Source organism: Theobroma cacao, chromosome 6 (genome assembly GCF_053813885.1).
Source record: "Theobroma cacao isolate CCN51 chromosome 6, ASM5381388v1, whole genome shotgun sequence".
Classification (NCBI taxonomy): Eukaryota; Viridiplantae; Streptophyta; class Magnoliopsida; order Malvales; family Malvaceae; genus Theobroma; species Theobroma cacao.
In genome coordinates this window covers 29113660-29134775 of record NC_142644.1, presented here as the reverse complement: position 1 = coordinate 29134775, position 21116 = coordinate 29113660, and the positions used below count along the sequence as shown (strand labels likewise).

The window sequence follows — 21116 nt, the reverse complement described above, 5'->3', positions numbered from 1 at the left end:
CTCAAGTTTAAATGCAAAGTTAACATAAAAACTCAAATTAAGTGTAAAAAAATATGAATCGCTAAAACTTTATTAATAAATTTTTGGTGTACAAGGAGCCATAAGATTTAAAGATTTCCTAAAGAGAATGCCCCGATGGGGGGCAAGCTTTTGTAATAATCTGTCTGCATTAATCTCTAATTTTCTATAGTTACTTGAACCGTCCCTTACGGTCAAGTGGGGGGGGCCCAAGGGGCTAACTGGTACTTCTCTTCCTACTTCCACTTTGTTCCCCCTGCCCTCGTCCGGTTGCCTCGGAAGCTGCAACTCCAAAAACAAGATGCAGCTCATGCATCATCAAATATTCTTTAAAAAGAGTAGTTTAATCACTATAATCTTCAGAAACTGCTAAGTCGGAGCCATCATCATTTCCAGCTTTATTTGCTACTACATCTGATGCATCACTAATCTCCAAATCTCCATCTGAATCTTCTTCTCCCAGCTGTTCAACGCCATTATCGTCCTCGTAAGCATCGTCATCTTCATCACTAGCTTCCATTGCTTCTGCATTCCATCCATTAGAGGCACCATTATAATCCAGGTCCCAGTTTCCTTGTCCATATCCCTCACCTTGGGCATTGTCATCAGATTCCTCTTCCGCACTGTTACTATCAGGAGGATTTACCATTTGCATCACCCTGAATTTTTCAGTTCTCCATTCTTCATCTAAGTCTCTCACATCACTGACCTTAGGTTTAATTACATCAGCCACACGCGCCACCATTGTATTATCAGCAGCTCTCCTTTCTGCTCTCTTTCTAACTGTTCGCCGTCCACGTCCTGAACTCCGACCATTTGTTCTTTGGCCCTGCTGTTTCAGGCGGAAACTTAAATTATTTTTTTCTCTAGCACTTCGCTTGCCAGTATCATATCTGGAACCAGAAGCTCTCCTCTGCCACTTCCTACCAGATCCTTGTTCACGACCCCCTCTTCCCCGTTTATAGCTATTGCGCTTACTGTGACTCATGTCAGCAAAGTTTTCTTCTTTCATAGCCTCATCTTGGTCTAGTTCTTTTAATTCAAGCTCTTTATTCTTGATGAAAAGAGAGGTTCTTGAAGGAAGCTTCTGCGTATTTGAAAAAAAAAAAGGTTAGCTTACATTGTTTCATTTCAAAAATTAAATGGCAAAGTCCAGAAAACAATAACATAACATATTTGACTGGAGAAAAAATTTGAAAGAAAATTCCGTGGTTACTTAGATTCATTCCACATACACAAAATGCCAACCTCTGGAAAATACCAAGAGCATTTAACTATTTAGCCTACTAATAGGTCACATTAAAATATACTCATCGTAAGTTCTCTTTTCTAACCGACTTACATGAGCACATGCTATGAAGGATGCAAAGAGGGGGATAAGAGGCACTGAAACACTCACTATGTATGCTCTAGCTTCCTTGTTCTCGGAAGGTTCAACTTTCTCCTGCTTTACGCACATGATGGAAACATCGAGCTCCAAAAGCCTTAAAGCTACAGCTGCAGTAGTTTCGGGTATCCATGGAAGCACAGAAACACTAGAATCACTCTCTGACTGAAGATTAGAACCCAATAATTCCTTTGTCGTCTCAAAGTTAGACAATAAATGATCTCGCTTTATGGCACTCTCAAGATGAGTCAATATCTGGAACACCAACATGACATTTAAGTGAGACCAAGACCTGAACTGTATCTACAAAACATATTTAATTATTTAATAGGCAATGTAATATCAGCGATTTGTTAAAAACAAATGTCTCATAGTTTTAGGCACATGCTAAATGGCTAATAGCATTTCTTAGAAGAGAGCCTCAGCATAATAAAAATGCATAGAACAAGAAACATGAGCAAGAACTTGGTTAGGCAAATATCATAAACACTTCTATTAAAACAAATGAAAACCTTTAGGAGTTCATCCACGGAAGAAGATGCATTCAGCTCCCTGCCCCACATCTTTCGACGGCCTTCTATCCAAACTGATTCAAGGGCTTCTGGCGGAATAGATACCTACAAATGGAAAAAATTGAAACAAAAAGATAAAGACATAACTAATATAAAAAATACCAATTTATACATTAGAGAGTTGTTGCTAGCTCACCTCAACTAGGGCACACAAGGACTTTAGCAAGCTGATTCCCAGGGGAAGAGAATAATCAATAGTACAAGTATCCTTGGTGTCTAACTTCCTGTTTTCTTTGCACTGAATCTCATGTTCTGAGAAATTAAAACTATTGTTAACGGAGCCAAATGTCTGGTGGCAGTAACCACAGTGCATCTCCTCTGGAATATGAGAGCGGAGGCACACATCACAAACAGCCAACAGCTGCACACATCTCTTCTTCCCATATTTCATGGCACACAATGTTGAGGAATTATAACATTCTTTCCATATCCACCTCTGGAAATCTTGGTACCTCTTCAACGCCAACTTTTTCTCATTTTCGTTTCTCCCAAGCTGAATTTTGAAAGAAGGTAATGTCTCCAATGCATCGAAGTTCAATCCACAGATCGCACTACTAGGGCTGTCAAAACTGGCAGGAAAGTCAGGACTGGAATCTAGTTCAGAAACTTCATTTTCAGTGGAGCTTCCACTTCTGCCAATAGCCCTGGCACACTGCAAATTCCTGCGAACATTTTCTTTGAAGGAAGTCTCAATTTTTTGCAACATGATGCGTAAATGTGATTCCCTGATTCCTCGTGCATCCAAAGATGTCAAAAGAGTATCAAAGGCCTACAGAGAAAAAGATTAAATACATGAGAAAAAAATAAAACCAGATGTAAGTTACAAAACTTAAAGAGTTTGCGCTAATAGTCCAGTAATCCAATCCCAACATATATCCACAGAGTTGCCTTTCTAATTATTATAGCATACCTCTTCAGAATCAATCAGCCTCCAATTTCCATCACGTAATTCAACAAATATCCGGCCAGAACAAGGATCATTTTTAGAAGCAGAAGCAACAAACTGCCAGTATCTATTACGTCTGCGATCTTGGCCAAGAGGTAAGGACCTGTATACATACATCTCTTCCGCTCTGTGGGCAATGTAAGATTTCAACTGTGAACGTGATCTTTTTGAAGCATGTCCAATCTGCTGAGCAGAGAAGTTATCTGGACCCATGGAGGCCTCTTGAAGTACCAAGGCCCTTTCAGCAGGATAACTATTGAGGTCATTCTGAACATTTTGTGAACAGAGCAAGGGTTTTTGGTCATCTGGAATGCTTGGAGATGCCTCATCATTTTTATTGTAAGCAGCAGGAAATGGACTTTGGCTGCCCTCCACTACAGAATTAGGCAGTTGAGGTTCAGCCTTAATTCCCATCATAGATGGAAAATCCATTTTAACCATAGTTTCTTCCTTCAGACGACTTTTATCCAGCTGAGCCTCAGCCCACATTTGCTTTTTAAGAGCATTTGCTGCTTCTAAACGATCCTGTGAAGTACATAAATCAAATTACAATGAGGAAAATTATAAACAATTTTATGATCAAAGCAACAGCAGAATCAGACATTAAACTGTAGTTAAAAGATCTACCTCAAGCACAGCACGGATAGAGTTTCCTTCATTTGCAATACCAATTAAGGCAACAAGAGCATTAAGGCGCTCCTCAACACTAAGATGAGAATATTCACCTTCTGACAGACCCTGAATCCATGACTCACCAGACTTGCTTTCATCAATTTCAATGTTCTGTTGATCAGGATTGCCTGTTCCCATCTCCTCCCTAGCAACATATTGTCCAGTGTTACTTGGACCATTGGCATCCTTCATAATATTTGGAGGGAAAGATGAAAAATCCTTATCAAATTCACTCGGAACATTTAGTGCATCAGTTGAGACATGGACTTTTCCACTTCCTGAGCAAGTGTTTACTTCATCCTTAGGATAGTCAGCATCTTTGTTTGCATTTGAGGGAGTAGCTATATCATCAACTTCAGGTTCCTCATCAACATCACATTCAGATTCTTCATCTCTTTCCACCTCATCTCTCTCAACTTCATCAGCATCTTCTCCACCTAGAAACCCATTTTCAAATTGCCGAATCTTTTTTCTTGCTGCTGCAAGTATGGCCTCAGCATCAGTAGGATCTTTCCTATAGGCAGGTCGCACACAGTATGTTGAAGGAGCTATTCTTTCGAAAAGCTTTGCATCCCTCGTCAAAGCAACCGATATAGAAGCCTCTGGTGTCTTGCTAGTTGTGAGGTCTCGAAGTCCAGATTTCTTATAGGAAACAGATAAATTAGGAAAAGGCATGTAAAAGATACAAACTAATTTAACATCTAATAGGAACACAATCCAAACTCACCTGAATCTTATCTGCAAGTTCTAACACTGTTAATCCTTCCCTTCCCTCAAGTGAAAGAACATGAAAAGCTGCAAATTTGACAGTTCCAGGCGTCAAACGATGCCTCGATCTTCGTGGAAGTAACAGACCTTTTTCTCGCATCAATACAAATGCATTCTCAGCTGCTGAACCATTACGTAGAGTAGAAACTACATCTTCACAACCTTTACCCTGCACGTACAGATAAAATGATAAAGTAAGACAATAAGCCAATAACAATCTGTGGTTTAACATCTGATGGTACCAAATCACTGAAGCAAATAACTATTTAAAAATGCTAACACATAAAGCATAAAATTTACCCAACTTAAACATTTGATGGTGCCCAAGCACAATCAAGCTTAGAAAAATAATCAGGGAACAATAATCTATTATGATAAGGCAATATATTAGTGTGTCAACATATTGTACATCAATATGTCCTGATACAAAGCTGATAGAAGATATCATTGATCTGCAACAAAGCGATTCAGATTCATATAAAAGAATGGTGCCAGCAATATAACAAAACAGATCTAATAGGCTATTGTATCACTAAGTAGTACTCCTTTACCTCCACCATCTTAACCATCAGAAGTGAGATTTGTCAGGAATCAATCAAGGACTTACTTATTCTAAAGAGTGGAGTTCCCAGCATCATATCAAGCCTTACAGCATTCCCATGATTACACACACACACACACACACACGCACGCACTAAATATTCTTCTGGAAGAGAGAACTATTATCATACAGTAATAGATAAGTGCCATAAAGTTACACAAACCTCATCATTATCACCCATGAATGTCCATGCAGCATTTCTTTTCTTCAACTGTGGTCCAAGTCCTGCAGATATAGCTAATTGCCGGAAAATTTCAGGCCATGTTAATGGATTCAAGTGACGCTGCCAATTGCGGATGTCAAAACCCCAGGAATATGCCTAGCAAACACCAAAAGCAAAGGCGCTCAGCAACAATGAAAAATAAGCACTATAACAAACCTATCACACAACACCACTTACCCCTTCAACAATCTGAGGGTGTCCACCTTCAGGGTTAGCAGCACAATACTGATTCATCCCTAGTCCAGTAGACGGTGTTCGTGCAACATCTTCAATGTCTTTTATTATTGATTTCAAAAGAGCAACATGAATCTCACCCAGCAACCTTGAATCCTGATAGCAAAAGGCAAGAATATCACAAGACAGAAAGCTGAATAAAAAATGAAATAGAAAAGAAAATATCCCATTTGAAACTCACATAGTCATGAAAAGCTTGGACAAACTCATCAAGAGTAAACGGCCATAGTCTGAGAACATCAGCAAAAGTAATCAAAAATCTCCATGCCTGAAAAAGGGAACCATGTTATTCAGACATTTACCTTAAGGAATAGGAGGTAGTATATTTATAGTAGTACCCTAAACCATATTTGAATTAAACTCCAGTGGTATAAAAAGAATAAGAAAGATCATTAGACTTGTAACTTAGAGTAGAGAAAAAAATGATCAGTAAGTCATACCATGAGAAGATTCCCAACATTCTCCTCTGAATCAATCCATGGTTGAATGGCAAATGGTCTTTTCAATTGCACGGACTTGGGGGGGAACAGGCTTAAAGAATCTAAAACAGAAATGTTAGTGTTATTATCAGCTAAAAGATGCTAAAGAGTCAAAATAGATAGCAAAAAACATGACCCATCAAAATATGAAAAATCAAACAATTATTAAAAAATAAAATGCAAACAATACAGAGAAACATAAAACAATCTTTCTGTAAATCAAAGTGAAAAATCTAACTATTCATTAAAGAGAACATAATTACCAACCAACCACGTTGAAAACATTCATTATGTTAGTTGCATCCGGTATTTTCATCCCAATGTTTGAATTTTGAGGAGAAAGGAAATAAAAGAAAAGCAGGCAAAAAATATATTATTTGCAATTGTGAAGCAGGTGACTTAAACATACTCAATAACTAGGGAACCATTTTCAGTCAGAGTCTACAATTTTTCAAAAAAACTCACGTCAGAAATTTAGGGTTTTTAACTATGCAACCATTTTCAGTCAGTCTATAATTTTCAAAAAAACCAACGTCAGAAATTTAAAGTTTGTCTCTTATTCAAAATACTCACCAATCAAAGTATAAATTAAATAAAGCCAATCAGAGAAATACAAAGGACGAGTGATATACACCTCTAAATGACTCAAGATTTTGCAAACTATCATGATCAAGATGAATAATGGAGGGTATTCCCTTGCTTGCAGCAGCCAACTCCATGAGTTCTAGCTGTTCATCTTCGATAAGATCCATGGATTCTTTAGCAATTTTCCGTGCAGTTGCCTTCTCCATGGCAACTCTGCGTCGCTCTGCCTCTTTCTCTCTGCGAAGCTCTTCCTTTTGTCTCCTTTTCTCAGCCTATAAAGTGAACCCCAAAATTAAAACCAATAACTAGAAGATTGAGAGAGAGAGAGAGTTTTCATCATTTAAATATTATCTGCAAAATAACTCAGATTAATAGGTTCTCAAACTTACTCTTAAACATTCTTTCTGCAAAAACTTTTCCCTTCTTTCCATTTCACGTCTTTGCTCACGCTGTGATCTCTCTTCTTCTCGCTGCTTCTCTCGCACCAACCTCTCTTCTTCCTTCCTTCTTTCACGTGCATGCCTTTCCATTTCTTTCCTCATTCTTTCTTCACTCTGAGAACAACAATTTTCATAATGTGTGAATAAAGAGGACTCAGGGAAACAAATTCATGGTAAATAAAAATCAGAAAACCTTTCTCCTCTTTAAATCAAGTTTCTCAAGCTCTTTACGAATCCTGTTCTCATGTGCTTCAACTTCCCTTGCAATTCTATTTTCATCACTCTACAAGAAGAAAGATGATATTAAATCAGAAATCATGGAAGGAAATAGATAATGTTTAATACAAAATCTAAGATGCCTGCGCCAGGTACCTTGCGCTTCCTATCGTTTCGTAGATCGGCATCAATATTCAAGGTTTGCCCAGTAGACAACACATATGAATCTTCAGATCCCAAAACTGGATGGCCAATAGACTGAGTATTTAATCTGCCATTTGTAAATGACTCCCTTTCTGCAAGAGAATCGTCAGCCACTTGAGATGATGTAGGAATAATTCCTGTCTTGTCTTGTTGAGGTAAAACACGAACTCGTGATCCATGACCTTGGATACCATGAACTCTGGGCAATGGTTCCTCTCCATGCACAAATGATGTAGCTCTAGCCCTTGCACCATCAACTGGGGATTCATGAAAATGAGACTGAGTAACTTGCCCATATGCATCAGATCTAAGACTCGCATGCTCTGGGAGAAACTGATACTCATGTAAAGCCCTCACAGCAGCCTGGGATTATAATTCACATGATAAGTCAACCCATATAAACTATGTATATAATTTTCATACCCATCAGACAACAAGAACAAATAAGCATTTTAAATAAACCATAACTTCCCGCTCAAAGAACAAAAACTTAGAGATAATCATCCCTGCATGGTATGCAAATTAAACTTCCTAGACAGCCAAACCAACTACATAACAGCCAGTGCAACAAAGAGGCAACATTTTAGAACCACTTAAACCTTTCCCAAATAACATACATAATAAAGGAAAATCTAGTATTCCAAAAGCAAAAGAGTTCAGCAATACCTAACATTGTCGCTAAATTTGATGTCAAATAATAGGGGCAAACAAATGGAAAATTCATCTGACCCCATGGAGAAATTGTCACAATATCACAATTTCTTCAACCACACAAAGCATTCTAAATATACTGGCAGTTAAATGTAAATGGAGTTCAAGAAACCAACTTTGCTTGACCGGCCATCATGTCGCTCATAAGCTTTGCTCTCGTAAGGATGTCCAGACCTCTTCTGTGGCTCCGGAATAGCTATTCACGAAAGATAAAAATGATATTAGATTAAAAGCCATACATGTCCACCTACAAGGCCTACTAAAAAAACTACACTAAACAATAAAAAGTAAATTTATAAATCCATGCATAATACAGAAGAAATATAGCCTACATTTCCTGAAAATATAATTACTATAAAACAACAAAGCCATCAACGTTCAACTAACAGAAAAACAAGTTAGTTATACCTCCAAAAGCATCGGGAGGCAATGGATCAAACTCCATTCCGAGCATAGGCCCATCATCCCTCAACGGCTCCCCCAACTGCGCCTCCACGCAAGCAATTGCTCTCAGCTCCATTATTGACTGCTGCGACTCGTAATACCTCCTCGCCGTTGGCACATCCTCCGTCATGCCCCGAGAAGAACTTCCCCCCAACTTCCTTGAATCCGTATACGGGCTGGATCCCGAACCCGACCCGGACCCGTAATCGGGCTCCGGCCCAGCATGTAAATCATCGATTGGAGATTCTGGTGGTAACGCGGCGCCTTTTCGCGGTTTTTTTGAAGGAGTTTCTTTCTTTTCTTTCAATCTCCGGTGACAAAACCACATCTGTAACTGCCGATCTGATAACCCCAGTTTCTCCGATAGTCCCGCTCGCGTCGCTTCCGATGGATACGTCTCCACTGAAAAAAAATACGAAAAATCAACAGAAATTTCACAAAAAATAAATAAAAACGAAATTAAAAAACTTCGAAACAAATTAAGAGAGAGGGGGAGAGAGAGATATGAACAACAAACATACGAGCATAGGCTTTCTCGAGAGCTTCGAGTTGATACGGAGTCTTCATCTGTCGTTTAGGCTTAACGTGACCTTCATTGGAACTATTAACGTTTTTATTCGGATTTTTGCTCGGATTATTTTCTTCCTCTGAACCAGGGTCCATTGGAGGAGATCGAGAAATCAAGGAGGAAACTTTAGGGTTTCAGAAAAAGCTATTCTCTCTTCTTCTCCTTTTTCTTTTCCCCTCTTCCTCTCTATCGTAAAAGTCAAGAAAAGGAAAGGATGAGAATTATTATCGAAGAAGAACAATGAATTAGAAGAAAGACCAAAAAAAATAAATAAGGGATCGAGAGGAAAGAATAATAATAATAATAATAATAACAAAAGAAAAACAAAAGGAAAATAGGAAAAGGAAAAGGTGAAATTAGGAACAGAGCAATAACAACAACAATAGTACTCTTTCCTGAGTCCAATTACAAATTCCATAATAAAAACTTTTTTTTTTCTTTTTTTTTTTGGGTGTACTGACTAATTAATCCTTTTTTTCTTTTTTGCTCTTTTGGTTTTGTTTTTCTTTTGTTTTTATTGAATGATGTGTTTGTTCGTGTCAAAACCATGTGTTAATATCTTCAATGGCCTCTTTTTTTTTTTTTAACATAAAATTAAAATGAGTTTTCTTTTTTTTTTTTGCTATAAAATCTGTACGTTCTTACAGGGGACCAATTCTTTTTCACTGTTCCCTGAGCGTTATTTATCTTGATTCAAGTGCAGCCTTTTTGAATTTCTTTTTCTGGTTTTTTTTTGTCTTTTATTTATTCATTTATTTCTCTTTTTGATTTTTTTTCTTCTTGTATTTTTTAAATGCGTTAGCTAATGGTTCTTGACGTTTTGCCGAAGAGTTCTATGTTCGTGGTTTGAGGCTCTGAGCCAGCCTGTAGTGTGATCTCTTCGGTTCGGCAATCGAGTTGAAGCCTAGCTAAGGATTTTGGTTTGTGTTTGTTGTTGTGGGCCCCTGTCTTTTCCCTTATATTGGGCTGGACGGATCATCTTGAGTCCATTTATGAATTTCGGGCCAAAGCAAGGACACTAGGTGGTTTAGATTTTAGATTGATTTGTTTATGGGAATTTGGTTCTTTTATATCCTTTTGTATCAATGAAAAAGTAACAAAATCTTAAATGCTTTTAGTTTTTTTTCAATTTATCTATTTCTTAAAAGTAAAAATTAGTTCAAATCAAAATTTAATTTTTTTTTTAAATAAGTATTTTTTTAAATAAAATTTAAAAAAGGCTACAAGGAGAAGCTTTCTCTTTTCTTTTTTTAAAAATACGTCTCTTTTTTAGGAAAATTTTTTTTTTTATTTCAAAAATATCTTCATCTATTAAAAATAATTCCAACATTATCTGTTTTCATTTTTATGTTATTTATTATTAATTATAAATTTTATGTTATATAAAACAAATTTTTATACTTTTTATAAATAAAAAATAAAATTAACTTTTTTTCATTATGAACAAAGGAATTTGTGATTAATAGAAAATTATTTATTAAATACTTTTTATGGTAATTTTAATCAAAATTATAACTTATGTAAATTATTTTGTCAAACAACTTATTTATAAAAAAAAAAACTTATAAAAGTAAATTTACTAAACGGATTTAACTTAATTTTAAAAGTTATTATTTTTCATAAGAGCTTCATAATAGTTTTTAAGTTAAAAAAAAAATTAAGCCAAATAGGCTCTAAATATTTTAATTTGAATCTTATTATTTGATAAGATATCCAAATTTTATAAATATCTTATTAATTTTTTAAATTACTATTTGAACTCTTATCCTAATATTCTTGATATTATTGGTTAAATACCCATACCTATTAAATATTCTATTAAAATAAATCTTAAAATTAATCTTTATGTATATTATTAATAAAAAATAAATTAATAAATTAAAGTTAATTCAAATATATATATTCAAATTAAAAATCATATTTAGAATAATTAATGAGTTTTAATAAGTATTACATTAATTATGAAATATAATATATAATTAAAACTTGTTATTGATAATCAACTTTGGTAATAAGCATCTTAATCTTACTTAATCAAGTCAAACACTACAAAATACATACTCATTGATATCCCTATTTCTTTTCATTTGATAATATATTCACGCACGTACATACTTTCTAATACATGGAGTTAGTTATATTATAGGAAGTGATCTGAAATTATTTTGACTTGTTCACAATTGTTCAAGCTGCGCATCGGTCTTGGCACAGGTCAAACGAAGTTTGTAGTCTTGGCCTCTTTGGCGTGGCTCGTGTTCATATCAAACACCTCATATGCTATAAAACCCTTCCTGATCTTCTGCATGCCATGACCATGATGATCTATGGTGGTTCCGAATCATGACAAACAAAAATATAACAGATCGATGTATTTTTCAAATTAATCATGTTATGTTCTTGGCACATTCATCATGCAAATCCCTCCGTATAATAATTTGCACAATCACATGTTGTCTCCTTCCTCATTATTTGTCAGTCTTGTCTTAAAAGTTTAAAATTTAAGACGTCTTGCATGCGAGAATAAATACTATTCACATATCTTTTATTTTTTGCACGTATTCTGTTCAAGCTTCCTTTCAAAAGCTTCTGATGAGATAAAAGCTTGGTTTGAGAGACAGAATAAGTGACAGTACATTATTCTTCAGTCAACACAGGCTGATGGAAGATTAGCAATGGTTTGTACTCTGAATTAAAGAAAATTGATGGCGGAAAAAGCAAAAAAAAAAAAAAACTTCAAAACAACAGTTGGATATTCAATGTCACTTGTTTTATCTCCGGGAGGAGAGACATATAACTTTACACCCGTGACTTCCTCCATTTCCATGCCTTTTTTTCTTCTCATGCGGCTTTCATTTGCTGCAAAAGAAACCCCATTCGCATTATTTTAGATTGCAATTATTCTTTCTCTCACTTCTTGAAAGATTACAGGAAAATTATGATAATTATTGCAGCTATGACAACACTAGATCAGTACGTAAGATGCAATCCTCACCCTTCTTCTGCCCATCACATATTCATAAGCAAGGGTAGCCTATTTTCAATAGTTTATAGATTCACTCAGGTGAAACGATAAAAAAGATTTGGGCTCACATAAGATTTTGCATGACCAGGTCAGTTTAATTCTAAGTTAAGAGGGCAATTATGAGAGCAATCAAATTGATGTAATGCGTGTTGTAGTCAGAATGTTTTACTTACTCGTTTCTCTTCTTCCATCCTGGCCTTGATGAAAGAGTAGATTGCCACTCCAGCAATTGCTATGACTGTTCCTATACCTGTCTGTGTTGAAATCTTGTTTCCTGTGAGAAGTAGGTTGTCAGATATTCAGTCCAAAGAGTTATATCCTGACACAAAGAAGCAAAAGAATACTTCAAAGGAGTATAAGTTATAAACTTACCGAAGATCAGGATTGAGAAGCCAATGACAAACACCCGTTTCAGCACATTGCCGACAGCGTGGGTAAGCGGTACTACCCGTTCAAGAGTGTTGGTAGCCAACTAAATACCAAAAAAGAAAAAAATTTCTTCATCAGCTTCAGTTTAATGTTAAGGGGCATCATGTTATTTAGATGTAGCGTCAGTCAACAATAGGAATGGAAATAATGTACCTGATTATAGAGATGGTAAAACATTCCAACCCAAAAGAGATCTGAGATGAATTTAGTCATACCCACTTTAGCTATAGCATCACCGAACCCATGCTTGATCAGTTGGGGACCCTCGAGCTGCAACAGGCAGGTGGGAAAACATGAAAGGGTTTAAGAGACCGTGTGCTTAAATTTTTTAATTGTCTAAAAATCTTCAGTTGTCCTCAAAACATATTTTACTCACAATGATGGCTGGGGGAATACAGACGAAGAGAGCAATGATGGAAATATAAGCATAGACATTTGTACTGTCCATATCGGTCTGCATATGAAAAACCAACAATCACTATTATAAAATGTTTACGAGGGAAAAGGGTCAAAAATAAAAATTCGAGTTCTGCATAAACTGGAAAACAAAAAGAAGGAAAGGAGGAGTTCTGTTTGATTCTTTTGAAAAGAAAGGTCAAGAGTGTCAAAGCAAGTCACCATAGCTTTCTTGGAATAGATGCTCCTGTAAGTGAAGGAGATGTTGGAAATCATTGCGCTAATGAAACCCGTCCAATTGAATGACAACTCAGTCAGTGATGCCATGGAAACACCTGCATTCAGTTTGTAGTTAAAATGACACCCAAAGTCCCAAACATGATGGAAAGTCAATATGCCAACATAATAACAGAGCCCCATTAAAAGAATATATTTACACTTAAACTGATTTGAATGAGGTGATCAAACAGAAAATTACCAATAACAACAGGAGCAAGAGACAGCCATAGAGTAAATGGTATGGATTGTCCAAGTATGAATTGGGAAGCAGCAGCATTGAAGAAAGGCTCCAGAGCTGAAAAGCAAACAAGTTTTGACTTAATGAGCCTGATTAATCGCAGTTAATTGTCCTGTTGACAGGATGTCAAATGCATATACAAAGTCACATTCCACTAAATATATATATGAGCAGGGGAATAGATTCATGACGTCACCTTTGATTGTGTGGGTGAAAGAGACAGCAACAGCTGCAAAAGAGACATTGCTAGTTACATGGCCTAAAGCATGGCATACAGCAACAGGGATCAACAACTTCAGTAGGTTTGAGTCCATAGGCTGCACATGAAAACAACAATTACATGATACTATCAGTGCACAGTAGCTGCAAAAAATCTCAGGTTTTCATCAAAAGAAAGCAGGTTAAAATTTACAGCATGTTCCAATTTTCCAACAGTGAGGATCCTAGCCAATCCACAGTCAAGCTTAAAAGATTAAAAAGAGGAGAAAACCGAAAATGTGATCAGGAATTGTCAGTGACTGGACTGGAGAACCCCACTTTCCAACATTAACCCGGGTTTCTTACGCAATATGCACTTTAATAAGATTCATGCTACAGGCAATAAAGTTCGCACATGCAGTGGCTAATCACACAAGTTCGAACGTAAAGAATAGTAATAATAAAAAAAAGTTGGATAACAACTGCGAAAAGAAACATTGAGAATGTGGGTTTTGAAGGTTCACTTACAGCCCGCTTAGGGAGGCCCACAGCCCAGCTCACCAAACAGTAAACTACCCCAACGAACAAGTGAATAACCGACACAAAACTGCGCCAAAAAATGCCATGGAAAAAACTTTAAACAAAACTAAGTATTCATGAAACCATGCCATGAAAAAAAAACATTTAAAAAATAAAAAATGTAAAAAGATATTTGCAATTACTCACTAGGGATAAGGGAAGTAATTGTAGATCTTCTTGTTGAGAATGTTAAATATCACATTTAAGAAGTACCTGCATAAAAAAAAAAAAAAACAAAGGATGATCTTGTGATTTCAACAAACGGAAGTAATCTTGTCTTGAACGAATTTTAGCTACCGTTTGAGCCATCAAACGTTTGACGGTTAAAATCGTTGACCGGTTTTTTGTACATACCACATGAAGAAGAAAAAGCCGGTGACAAGAGCCGGATACTTCTCGAAGAAGCCAACCGGAGCAATCTTTGCGTCCCTGCAATAACACCGAGTCAGTGAGTCAGAGACTGAAGCGTGGACGAGTTGGCTGAGTCAGAACGGAGGAAACGGACCTCACCCGGCGGAATCGCTTCCTCCTTCGGCAGGCGACGACGCGGCGGCTGAAACCGGCTTCAAAATCTCTCGCTTACTAACCGACGAGCTCTCGAGTAGCAGAGCCGGCCTTAGCTGCCTTCCCCATATCAAGTTCCCGCCTCCTCCGACGGCTCCGATCGGCTTAGACGAAGCAAATGACACGTTGACGCTGTCCCGTGAAAGCTTCGGCCTGAGCTGAGGGAAGCCAGTGATGGTGGAAGCGCGTGACAACAATCGCGACTCCATTGCCACAGAGAGAGAGAGACAGAGAGAGAACGAAATGTATGTATGGTAGCTAGAGTGAGCTCTTAATGGATGCAGGGAATTAACAGATTTTTCCCTTTTTCGTTTTTTTAAGAATAATTAATAAAATTCCTATTTTAGTGGCTCTCGATTCTCAAAAAATCACGTCGTTTTCACCCCCTGCAACGCGACACAGAATACTAAATTGCGCACTCTAACCTGATCACGTAGACAAAATATCAGAAACCGAGGGGATTATTGATCAACGGTGACGAAAGAGTAAAAAAAAAAAAAAAGAATATTGAGGATGGGACATGCTTGGGTGTAATCCAGTGGAGAGATTAATTGTGGCTGTGGAGGATATTGGGGGAAGGAGAGAGCCGAGAGGTGGGGCCATCTTATCCCCAGTGAAAGGCTCGTGAAGGAAGGGATGCCTTGTCCAATCGTGAGTGGTCTCTGCTCTTATAGTTCCAAAATCCTTATCGTCTCCAATCTCCGTTTCTCGTGAAAAACAATTGTCACCAACATATCATTTTAGGTGACTGTTTTTCGCAGTGCGTATGCTTCCAAACGAGTCAATCATAAATACTCAAACTCGATCGAGTCCACTCCCGACTCAACCTACTCAGATAACGAGTCAATTTTGAATGTTATCGAGTTTTTTATATATTTTTTAATATCACATGCATATATAAATAAGATCAATATTTATTTTTATATATTTTTAAACCTCGAAATTTTTAATCGAGTTGAACTTGAACCTGCTACTATATCGAGTTGACTCAATTACGTCCCTTATCGCGTATAGCATATGGTGAGTTAATAGCCTTGAAAGAAAAAGATTGAAATCCGTGAGGTAGCGACCCGTTTAAAGGAGTGAGCAAACATGGGAGGTTGTTGTATGTATCTTTCCTTTTGAGTTGAGGTTATAGCTTTGACACATGTATAAGACACCTCTTTCAACTCAGCTTCATGTTTTTCTCTTTGGTGTTTTCCTCTTGCCAAGCTCCAAAGATCCTTGAACTTTTGTCTCCATTAATTGTTGGAGAGGAACGTTAACTTCAGCTAAAACAGACCGATTTGGAAGAGATGTTGGAGTTCAGATTTTAGCCTAGATGTCTCGTATCATACACTTAATCGATATTAAGATCAAAGGATGTGATAATGATAATTTATATTTAAAGATATGTGTTTCATTCTCATCATGTTACGAGGTCATTATCCTCTACTCGATTATAATAAATGAAACTGACAATTAACAAGGTGACTCGGCATCTTGGGTTGGATATGGAAACTGGGCCCAACCAAGGCACAACGAGTTGGTCTTTCTTTTCCCGGCTTAGGAAATGCTGGGCTGCTTTGGTTTTGGGACCCTGAATGGGCCACCTTTCGTCAGCATCAGGCACTTAGGCCAGCTTATGTGGGACGGTGCAAAAAAGTAGCTCATCGCCGAGGACGAACTGCAACAGCTGTTCGATTTTCCAAATGTAAGCTGCTTCGTTCTCTTAAAACTGCTATTGAAAATGTTTCTACTTCATTTTTTCTTTGTCCTGTAAATTCGTTGGTATGTTGGTTTCATATGCGTCGGTTATTTAGCCAATCAATCTTCTAGTTTCCACCCACCAAGTGTTCGATAAATTGCTCAAGCTAGCGGTCTAATGCATAAACAGGTCATATTATCGCGTATAACATTTCCTATGTATTGTTTGGTTCTCTTTTTTCACTTTTTGATGAATTTTAGAGCCATTTATTTGAGTATATTGGAGGATAACGAAACTTGCTGTTGATATATTCGTAATTTAGTTTCAATTTGATTAATATGGATCTTTTTTTAAGTTCCGAATCTGAATCTCGTGTAGGTTTGTGTATGAGCTGCAAATTAGCATTGAAGCATGTTAAGTAATGATGCCGTTATTCGTATTTGGGGCAGTGTACTGTTAACATAGAGAATTAGCAATGATGGGTACTAAAGTTGCGTTTAAATGGTCGAAAAAAATCACTCCTTCCCAAGTGGTGCACTTAATAAAAGCTGAGAAGAATATAGACGAGGCTCTTGCTATATTTGATTCCGCAACAGCCGAGTATACCAATGGGTTTCGTCACGATCACAGCACTTTTGGTGTTATGATATCTAGATTAGTTTCAGCGAACAAATTTGGACCAGCTGAAGATCTTCTTGATAGAATGAAGGTGGAAAAGTGTGATATAAGGGAAGATATATTCCTTTTTATCTGTAGGGGCTATGGAAGGGTTCATAGACCGTTGGATGCCATCAGGGTCTTTGATAAGATGAAGGAATTTCCACTTGAACCTAGTCAAAGATCTTATATTACTGTGTTTGATATTCTCGTTGAAGAGAACCAGTTAAAGATTGCTTTGAGGTTTTACAGGCATATGAGAGAAGTAGGTATTCCAGCTAGTGTTGCCTCTCTCAATATTTTGATCAAAGCACTCTGCAAGAACAGTGGAACCATGGATTCTGCTCTACATATATTTCGTGAGATGCCTAATCGTGGGTGTCCTCCAGACTCTTATACTTATGGGACTTTGATTAATGGGTTGTGTAGATTTGGAAAGATTACTGAAGCAAAGGAGCTATTTCAAGAGATGAAAACAAGAGATTGTTCTCCATCTGTTGTTACGTATTCCTCCTTGATACATGGCTTGTGTCAGTCAAAGAATATGAATGAAGCTATGGGATTGCTTGAAGAGATGAAAAGCAATAGTATTAAGCCAAATGTTTTTACTTACAGTTCTTTAATGGATGGTCTCTGCAAGGATGGGCGTTCTTCAGAGGCCATGGAACTACTGGAGACAATGGTTAGCAAATGTTGTAGACCGAACACAATAACTTATAGTACCTTAATTCATGGACTATGTAAAGAAGGAAAGCTTCAAGAAGCTGTGGAGATTCTTGACAGGATGAAACTTCAAGGCTTGCAACCAGATGCAGGGTTGTACGGGAAGGTCATAAGTGGCTTCTGCGATGTTGACAAGTTTAAGGAGGCTGCAAACTTCCTTGATGAGATGGTCTTAGGCAGGACCTCGCCAAACCGATTAACTTGGAGTCTTCATGTTAGGATTTATAATATGGTGGTCAGAGGCCTTTGTACCAAGAGTGATTTAAGTCGAGCTTTCCTATTGTATCTAAGCATGCGGACTAGGGGCATCTCAGTTGAGGCTGGGACTTTTGAGGCTCTTATGAAATCTTTCTGTAAGAAAGGAGACTTGCAAAAAGCTGCTCGAATTGTTGATGAAATGTTGATTGACGGATGTATTCCAGAAGAGGGAGCATGGGGTACGTTGGTCAGTGCATTTTGGGATCAAAGGATGGTCCAAGAAACTGTTGAATTGTTTGAGTTCGAGCTAATGGGGGACTTTACTGAACCTGACTTAGAAATTCAAGCTGAAGGTTTGTGATTTGGTATGCAACTATGGACCTTATACTTCTGTTAATCTAATTATATTAATATTTCTGACTTAGCCTTACTTTCCAATCTGAATTGATTACTTCACTTAACATTTATCTCCTTTCTGTAACTTGGGTTACTTATACAATAAATCATTTATTTTCTCTTTTCCTACAGTGACAAAATTTAGCTACTCTTTTCTGCTGTTCAATTTTCACTTCATTTAATTTTCTTGTTTATTTACAGGTTTTTGAGCTTTATGCAACTGATGCCTTTGAATTCTGAACCATGTATTATGTTTGTTGCTGTGTTACTTTCCTTACTGGGAACGAATACAGGAGTCATTCTAACAGAATTCTAGTTTGTTTAGCAACTTGACCGGCAAGTGCTTAAAAAGGTTAAATCTGACTAAGATTATAGTGATATAACAAGAAATTGTATCATTGTCTGCACTTTAGAAGAGATCAGGAATGAAGGATGACAAGCACATTAGTATAAGAAAAGTTTTATCACTTTGGAAACATACGTGTATTTGTATCTCATACCGAAAGAGGAAAATGTTAATTTGCAGACAGGGGGAAACCAATTCCATGACGTGTAGTAGGGAAGACAACAAATAACATGCTGCAGAGGACACCTATCCCAACTGGCAATGCTGTGAGGATCTCCTGAGCCTGATCTGATGGTGTTGGGTAAAAGCAACTAACAACATTATGATCAAAAAGTGCCACAGCTGCAAATACTAGTATTGACATGAAGGCATGCATGAAATCTATAAAATGTAGTCGGTATTTTGCAGCTAATTCCGGTGGAAGAGTGATTGAACCATCAATGACCCACAATCCATAAAATGTGGCAAAGCCATAACAGACAGTGCCATTCTTGTCTCTGAAACTATCTGTGAAGCTCATCAGGAAACATGATAAACCACAAAGCAAAATGAGGCCAGCCGTCATAGACCGACTGACTGAGTCACAGTTGCCCTGATTGGTGAATATGGGTGAGAGAAGTTGGAAAGCTAGAACAGTTCCGGTGGGTAATAGATTAGCCAAATGTGCTGTGCTTTGAAACGTTTGACTGATTGCCTTCTGTACGGGATTTTTCTTTTCGGTTTCAGATACGGTCAAACTTTGCAGCAGGGGTACTTTTTGTTCACCATGCTCAGGAGACTCTTCACCTTGTATCATAATCTCCATAACTGAAGTCTTCTTTATTCTCGTTTCCCTGTTGTGTTGATCTCACTTTGGCTGATATTGAGAGGGATTGTGCTAAGCAACTGTCTTTATAGATGTGCAAATAGACATATTTTTGAGTGGAGGTAAAGGGAGGGAAGGAAGAGAATTAAGTGATGCCTTGCAAGGAACAGAAACCAAAATATAGTGAAAATGGTCTTCCACCATTCCAGAATGGGAGTTTCGGTTCCATGTCTGTTAGTTCCAAAAATTTTACTTGGATAAAGTTAGGAAGAGTGGCTAATGTCCATGTATTCTTCATTGGCCGTTATTGAAACCAAGCTTGCAAGGCATTGTACCCAGAAAGAGAGATGTTGTGGGGTTTCCGTTAACCAACTTTAACGAGTAAGTCTGCTTTCCAGCGAGAAGTCTGTTGCTTATGCCAAATCAGCATCCGTCACTTGTTTTGCTGAGACGCAATACATGTGAACTGGCTGTCTTCTTCTGTGAGGGAACTTTCCCATTTTTATCATATTTTTTTAATGCTTCTTTTAGAGGCTACTCTCTCTGCACTTTGAAGCTGCTAACTTGGTTTTCCTTTCAAACTCTAGTCGCAAAAAAAAAAAAAAAAGAAAGGGAAATAAATAGAGCCATCGCTTGCACGTTATAACTTGAGATCAATGGGGAATTCCTGATACCCTTCGGGGGTGGATGCAAATCGCCAAATCCTGCTTAGTGTAAAGTGTAAATAATCAGTTTTTGTATTATGTGCCTGGTTTATTACCTAATCTGATAATTACCTGACAATGTTTTTAGCATTGTCCCTGCTTTAAGATAGGATTATCTATGCTTAGTAATTTAGAACTCTTCAAGGGATTGGTGACTTGATTTTGGTCGGATATCTTTATGGCTTCCAAGTTTGGCAAGAATGCACTTAACACTCACCGCCATACCCTGAAATAAAGCCCTTTCTTGTTTGCTCATCCTTTATGACGGGGGCCCAGTATCGTTTTCCTCAAATTCTTTTCCCTTTCTTTCCCAAACAAAGGCTTTATGTGCAATGGAAAAAGAAGTCTTTAAAACGAAAAGAAATGTCCCAGTAAATAAGGTTTAATCAGGTGGTATTCCACTAGGCTTTCTGGATTTTTAACTCTTTGTATTGAAGGAAGTAAGGTCTTATCCTCATAGGTTTAATTCTCGCAAATTTAGTAATTTGATTTGGTATTTGAGAAGTGGAGGAGGATCTAAAAACCTCTTTGATTTTGTTGAAGCTTCAAGCAAAGGAACCAGCCTGTCAAGTAATCAATTGCTTGAAAGGATAAAAACGTCGGCCAATAAGCAAATATTTCATTCCATCTAATGAGCTACTGGATTTTTCCATCTCTCTTTAGTGTTCACATTGGGAAGACCAAAACTAAACAATGAACACTACGCAAGAGAGTTACTTAGTTTATCATTCAAATTAAGCTTGCTTAAATAGGACTAAAGACTATATATTTTATGTATTTCACATTAGTAAAAAATGAGAGGTATCTTGGACTTAAAAATAAAGACT

At 37.3% G+C, this 21116-nt stretch overlaps 4 protein-coding genes across 8 annotated transcripts; 1 reads left to right on the top strand and 3 right to left on the bottom strand.

Moving 5' to 3' along the window:
- Positions 1-37: 37 nt before the first annotated feature.
- LOC18596787 (homeobox-1) lies at positions 38-9473 on the bottom strand. Its single transcript, XM_007025481.3, has 18 exons — positions 9022-9473; positions 8465-8902; positions 8173-8252; positions 7298-7708; positions 7119-7208; positions 6875-7039; positions 6535-6757; positions 5862-5962; positions 5603-5689; positions 5365-5517; positions 5128-5283; positions 4323-4532; positions 3551-4237; positions 2888-3448; positions 2114-2746; positions 1918-2022; positions 1418-1660; positions 38-1105 (listed from the first exon to the last, which is right to left on the bottom strand). Exons 1-18 carry the CDS (start codon positions 9161-9163, stop codon positions 362-364), a joined length of 5229 nt encoding a protein of 1742 aa, XP_007025543.3. The 5' UTR covers positions 9164-9473; the 3' UTR covers positions 38-361.
- Positions 9474-11581: 2108 nt separating this feature from the next.
- Positions 11582-15056, bottom strand: APE2 (Glucose-6-phosphate/phosphate translocator-like protein). The gene is made up of 12 exons (XM_007025477.3): positions 14720-15056; positions 14564-14638; positions 14357-14422; positions 14159-14237; positions 13629-13749; positions 13394-13489; positions 13138-13250; positions 12896-12973; positions 12673-12789; positions 12463-12562; positions 12264-12364; positions 11582-11924 (listed from the first exon to the last, which is right to left on the bottom strand). The coding sequence occupies exons 1-12, from the start codon at positions 14980-14982 to the stop codon at positions 11907-11909; spliced, it is 1227 nt and encodes a 408-aa protein (XP_007025539.3). The 5' UTR covers positions 14983-15056; the 3' UTR covers positions 11582-11906.
- A 1190-nt stretch (positions 15057-16246) lies between these two features.
- On the top strand, positions 16247-19610 carry LOC18596784 (Pentatricopeptide repeat (PPR) superfamily protein). 5 transcript variants are annotated; one of them, XM_007025473.3, is made up of 3 exons: positions 16247-16466; positions 16839-18391; positions 18961-19610. In XM_007025473.3, exons 2-3 carry the CDS (start codon positions 16936-16938, stop codon positions 18981-18983), a joined length of 1479 nt encoding a protein of 492 aa, XP_007025535.3. In that variant the 5' UTR covers positions 16247-16466; positions 16839-16935; the 3' UTR covers positions 18984-19610. The 5 variants fall into 5 exon arrangements, with proteins under 5 accessions (XP_007025535.3, XP_017979435.2, XP_007025536.3 ...); XM_018123946.2 differs by having other exon boundaries at positions 18636-19610; XM_007025474.3 differs by having other exon boundaries at positions 16248-16466; positions 16839-18403.
- On the bottom strand, positions 18804-19585 carry LOC18596785 (protein DMP4-like). Its single transcript, XM_007025476.3, has one exon. It carries the CDS (start codon positions 19583-19585, stop codon positions 18950-18952), a length of 636 nt encoding a protein of 211 aa, XP_007025538.3. The 3' UTR covers positions 18804-18949.
- Positions 19611-21116: the final 1506 nt, after the last annotated feature.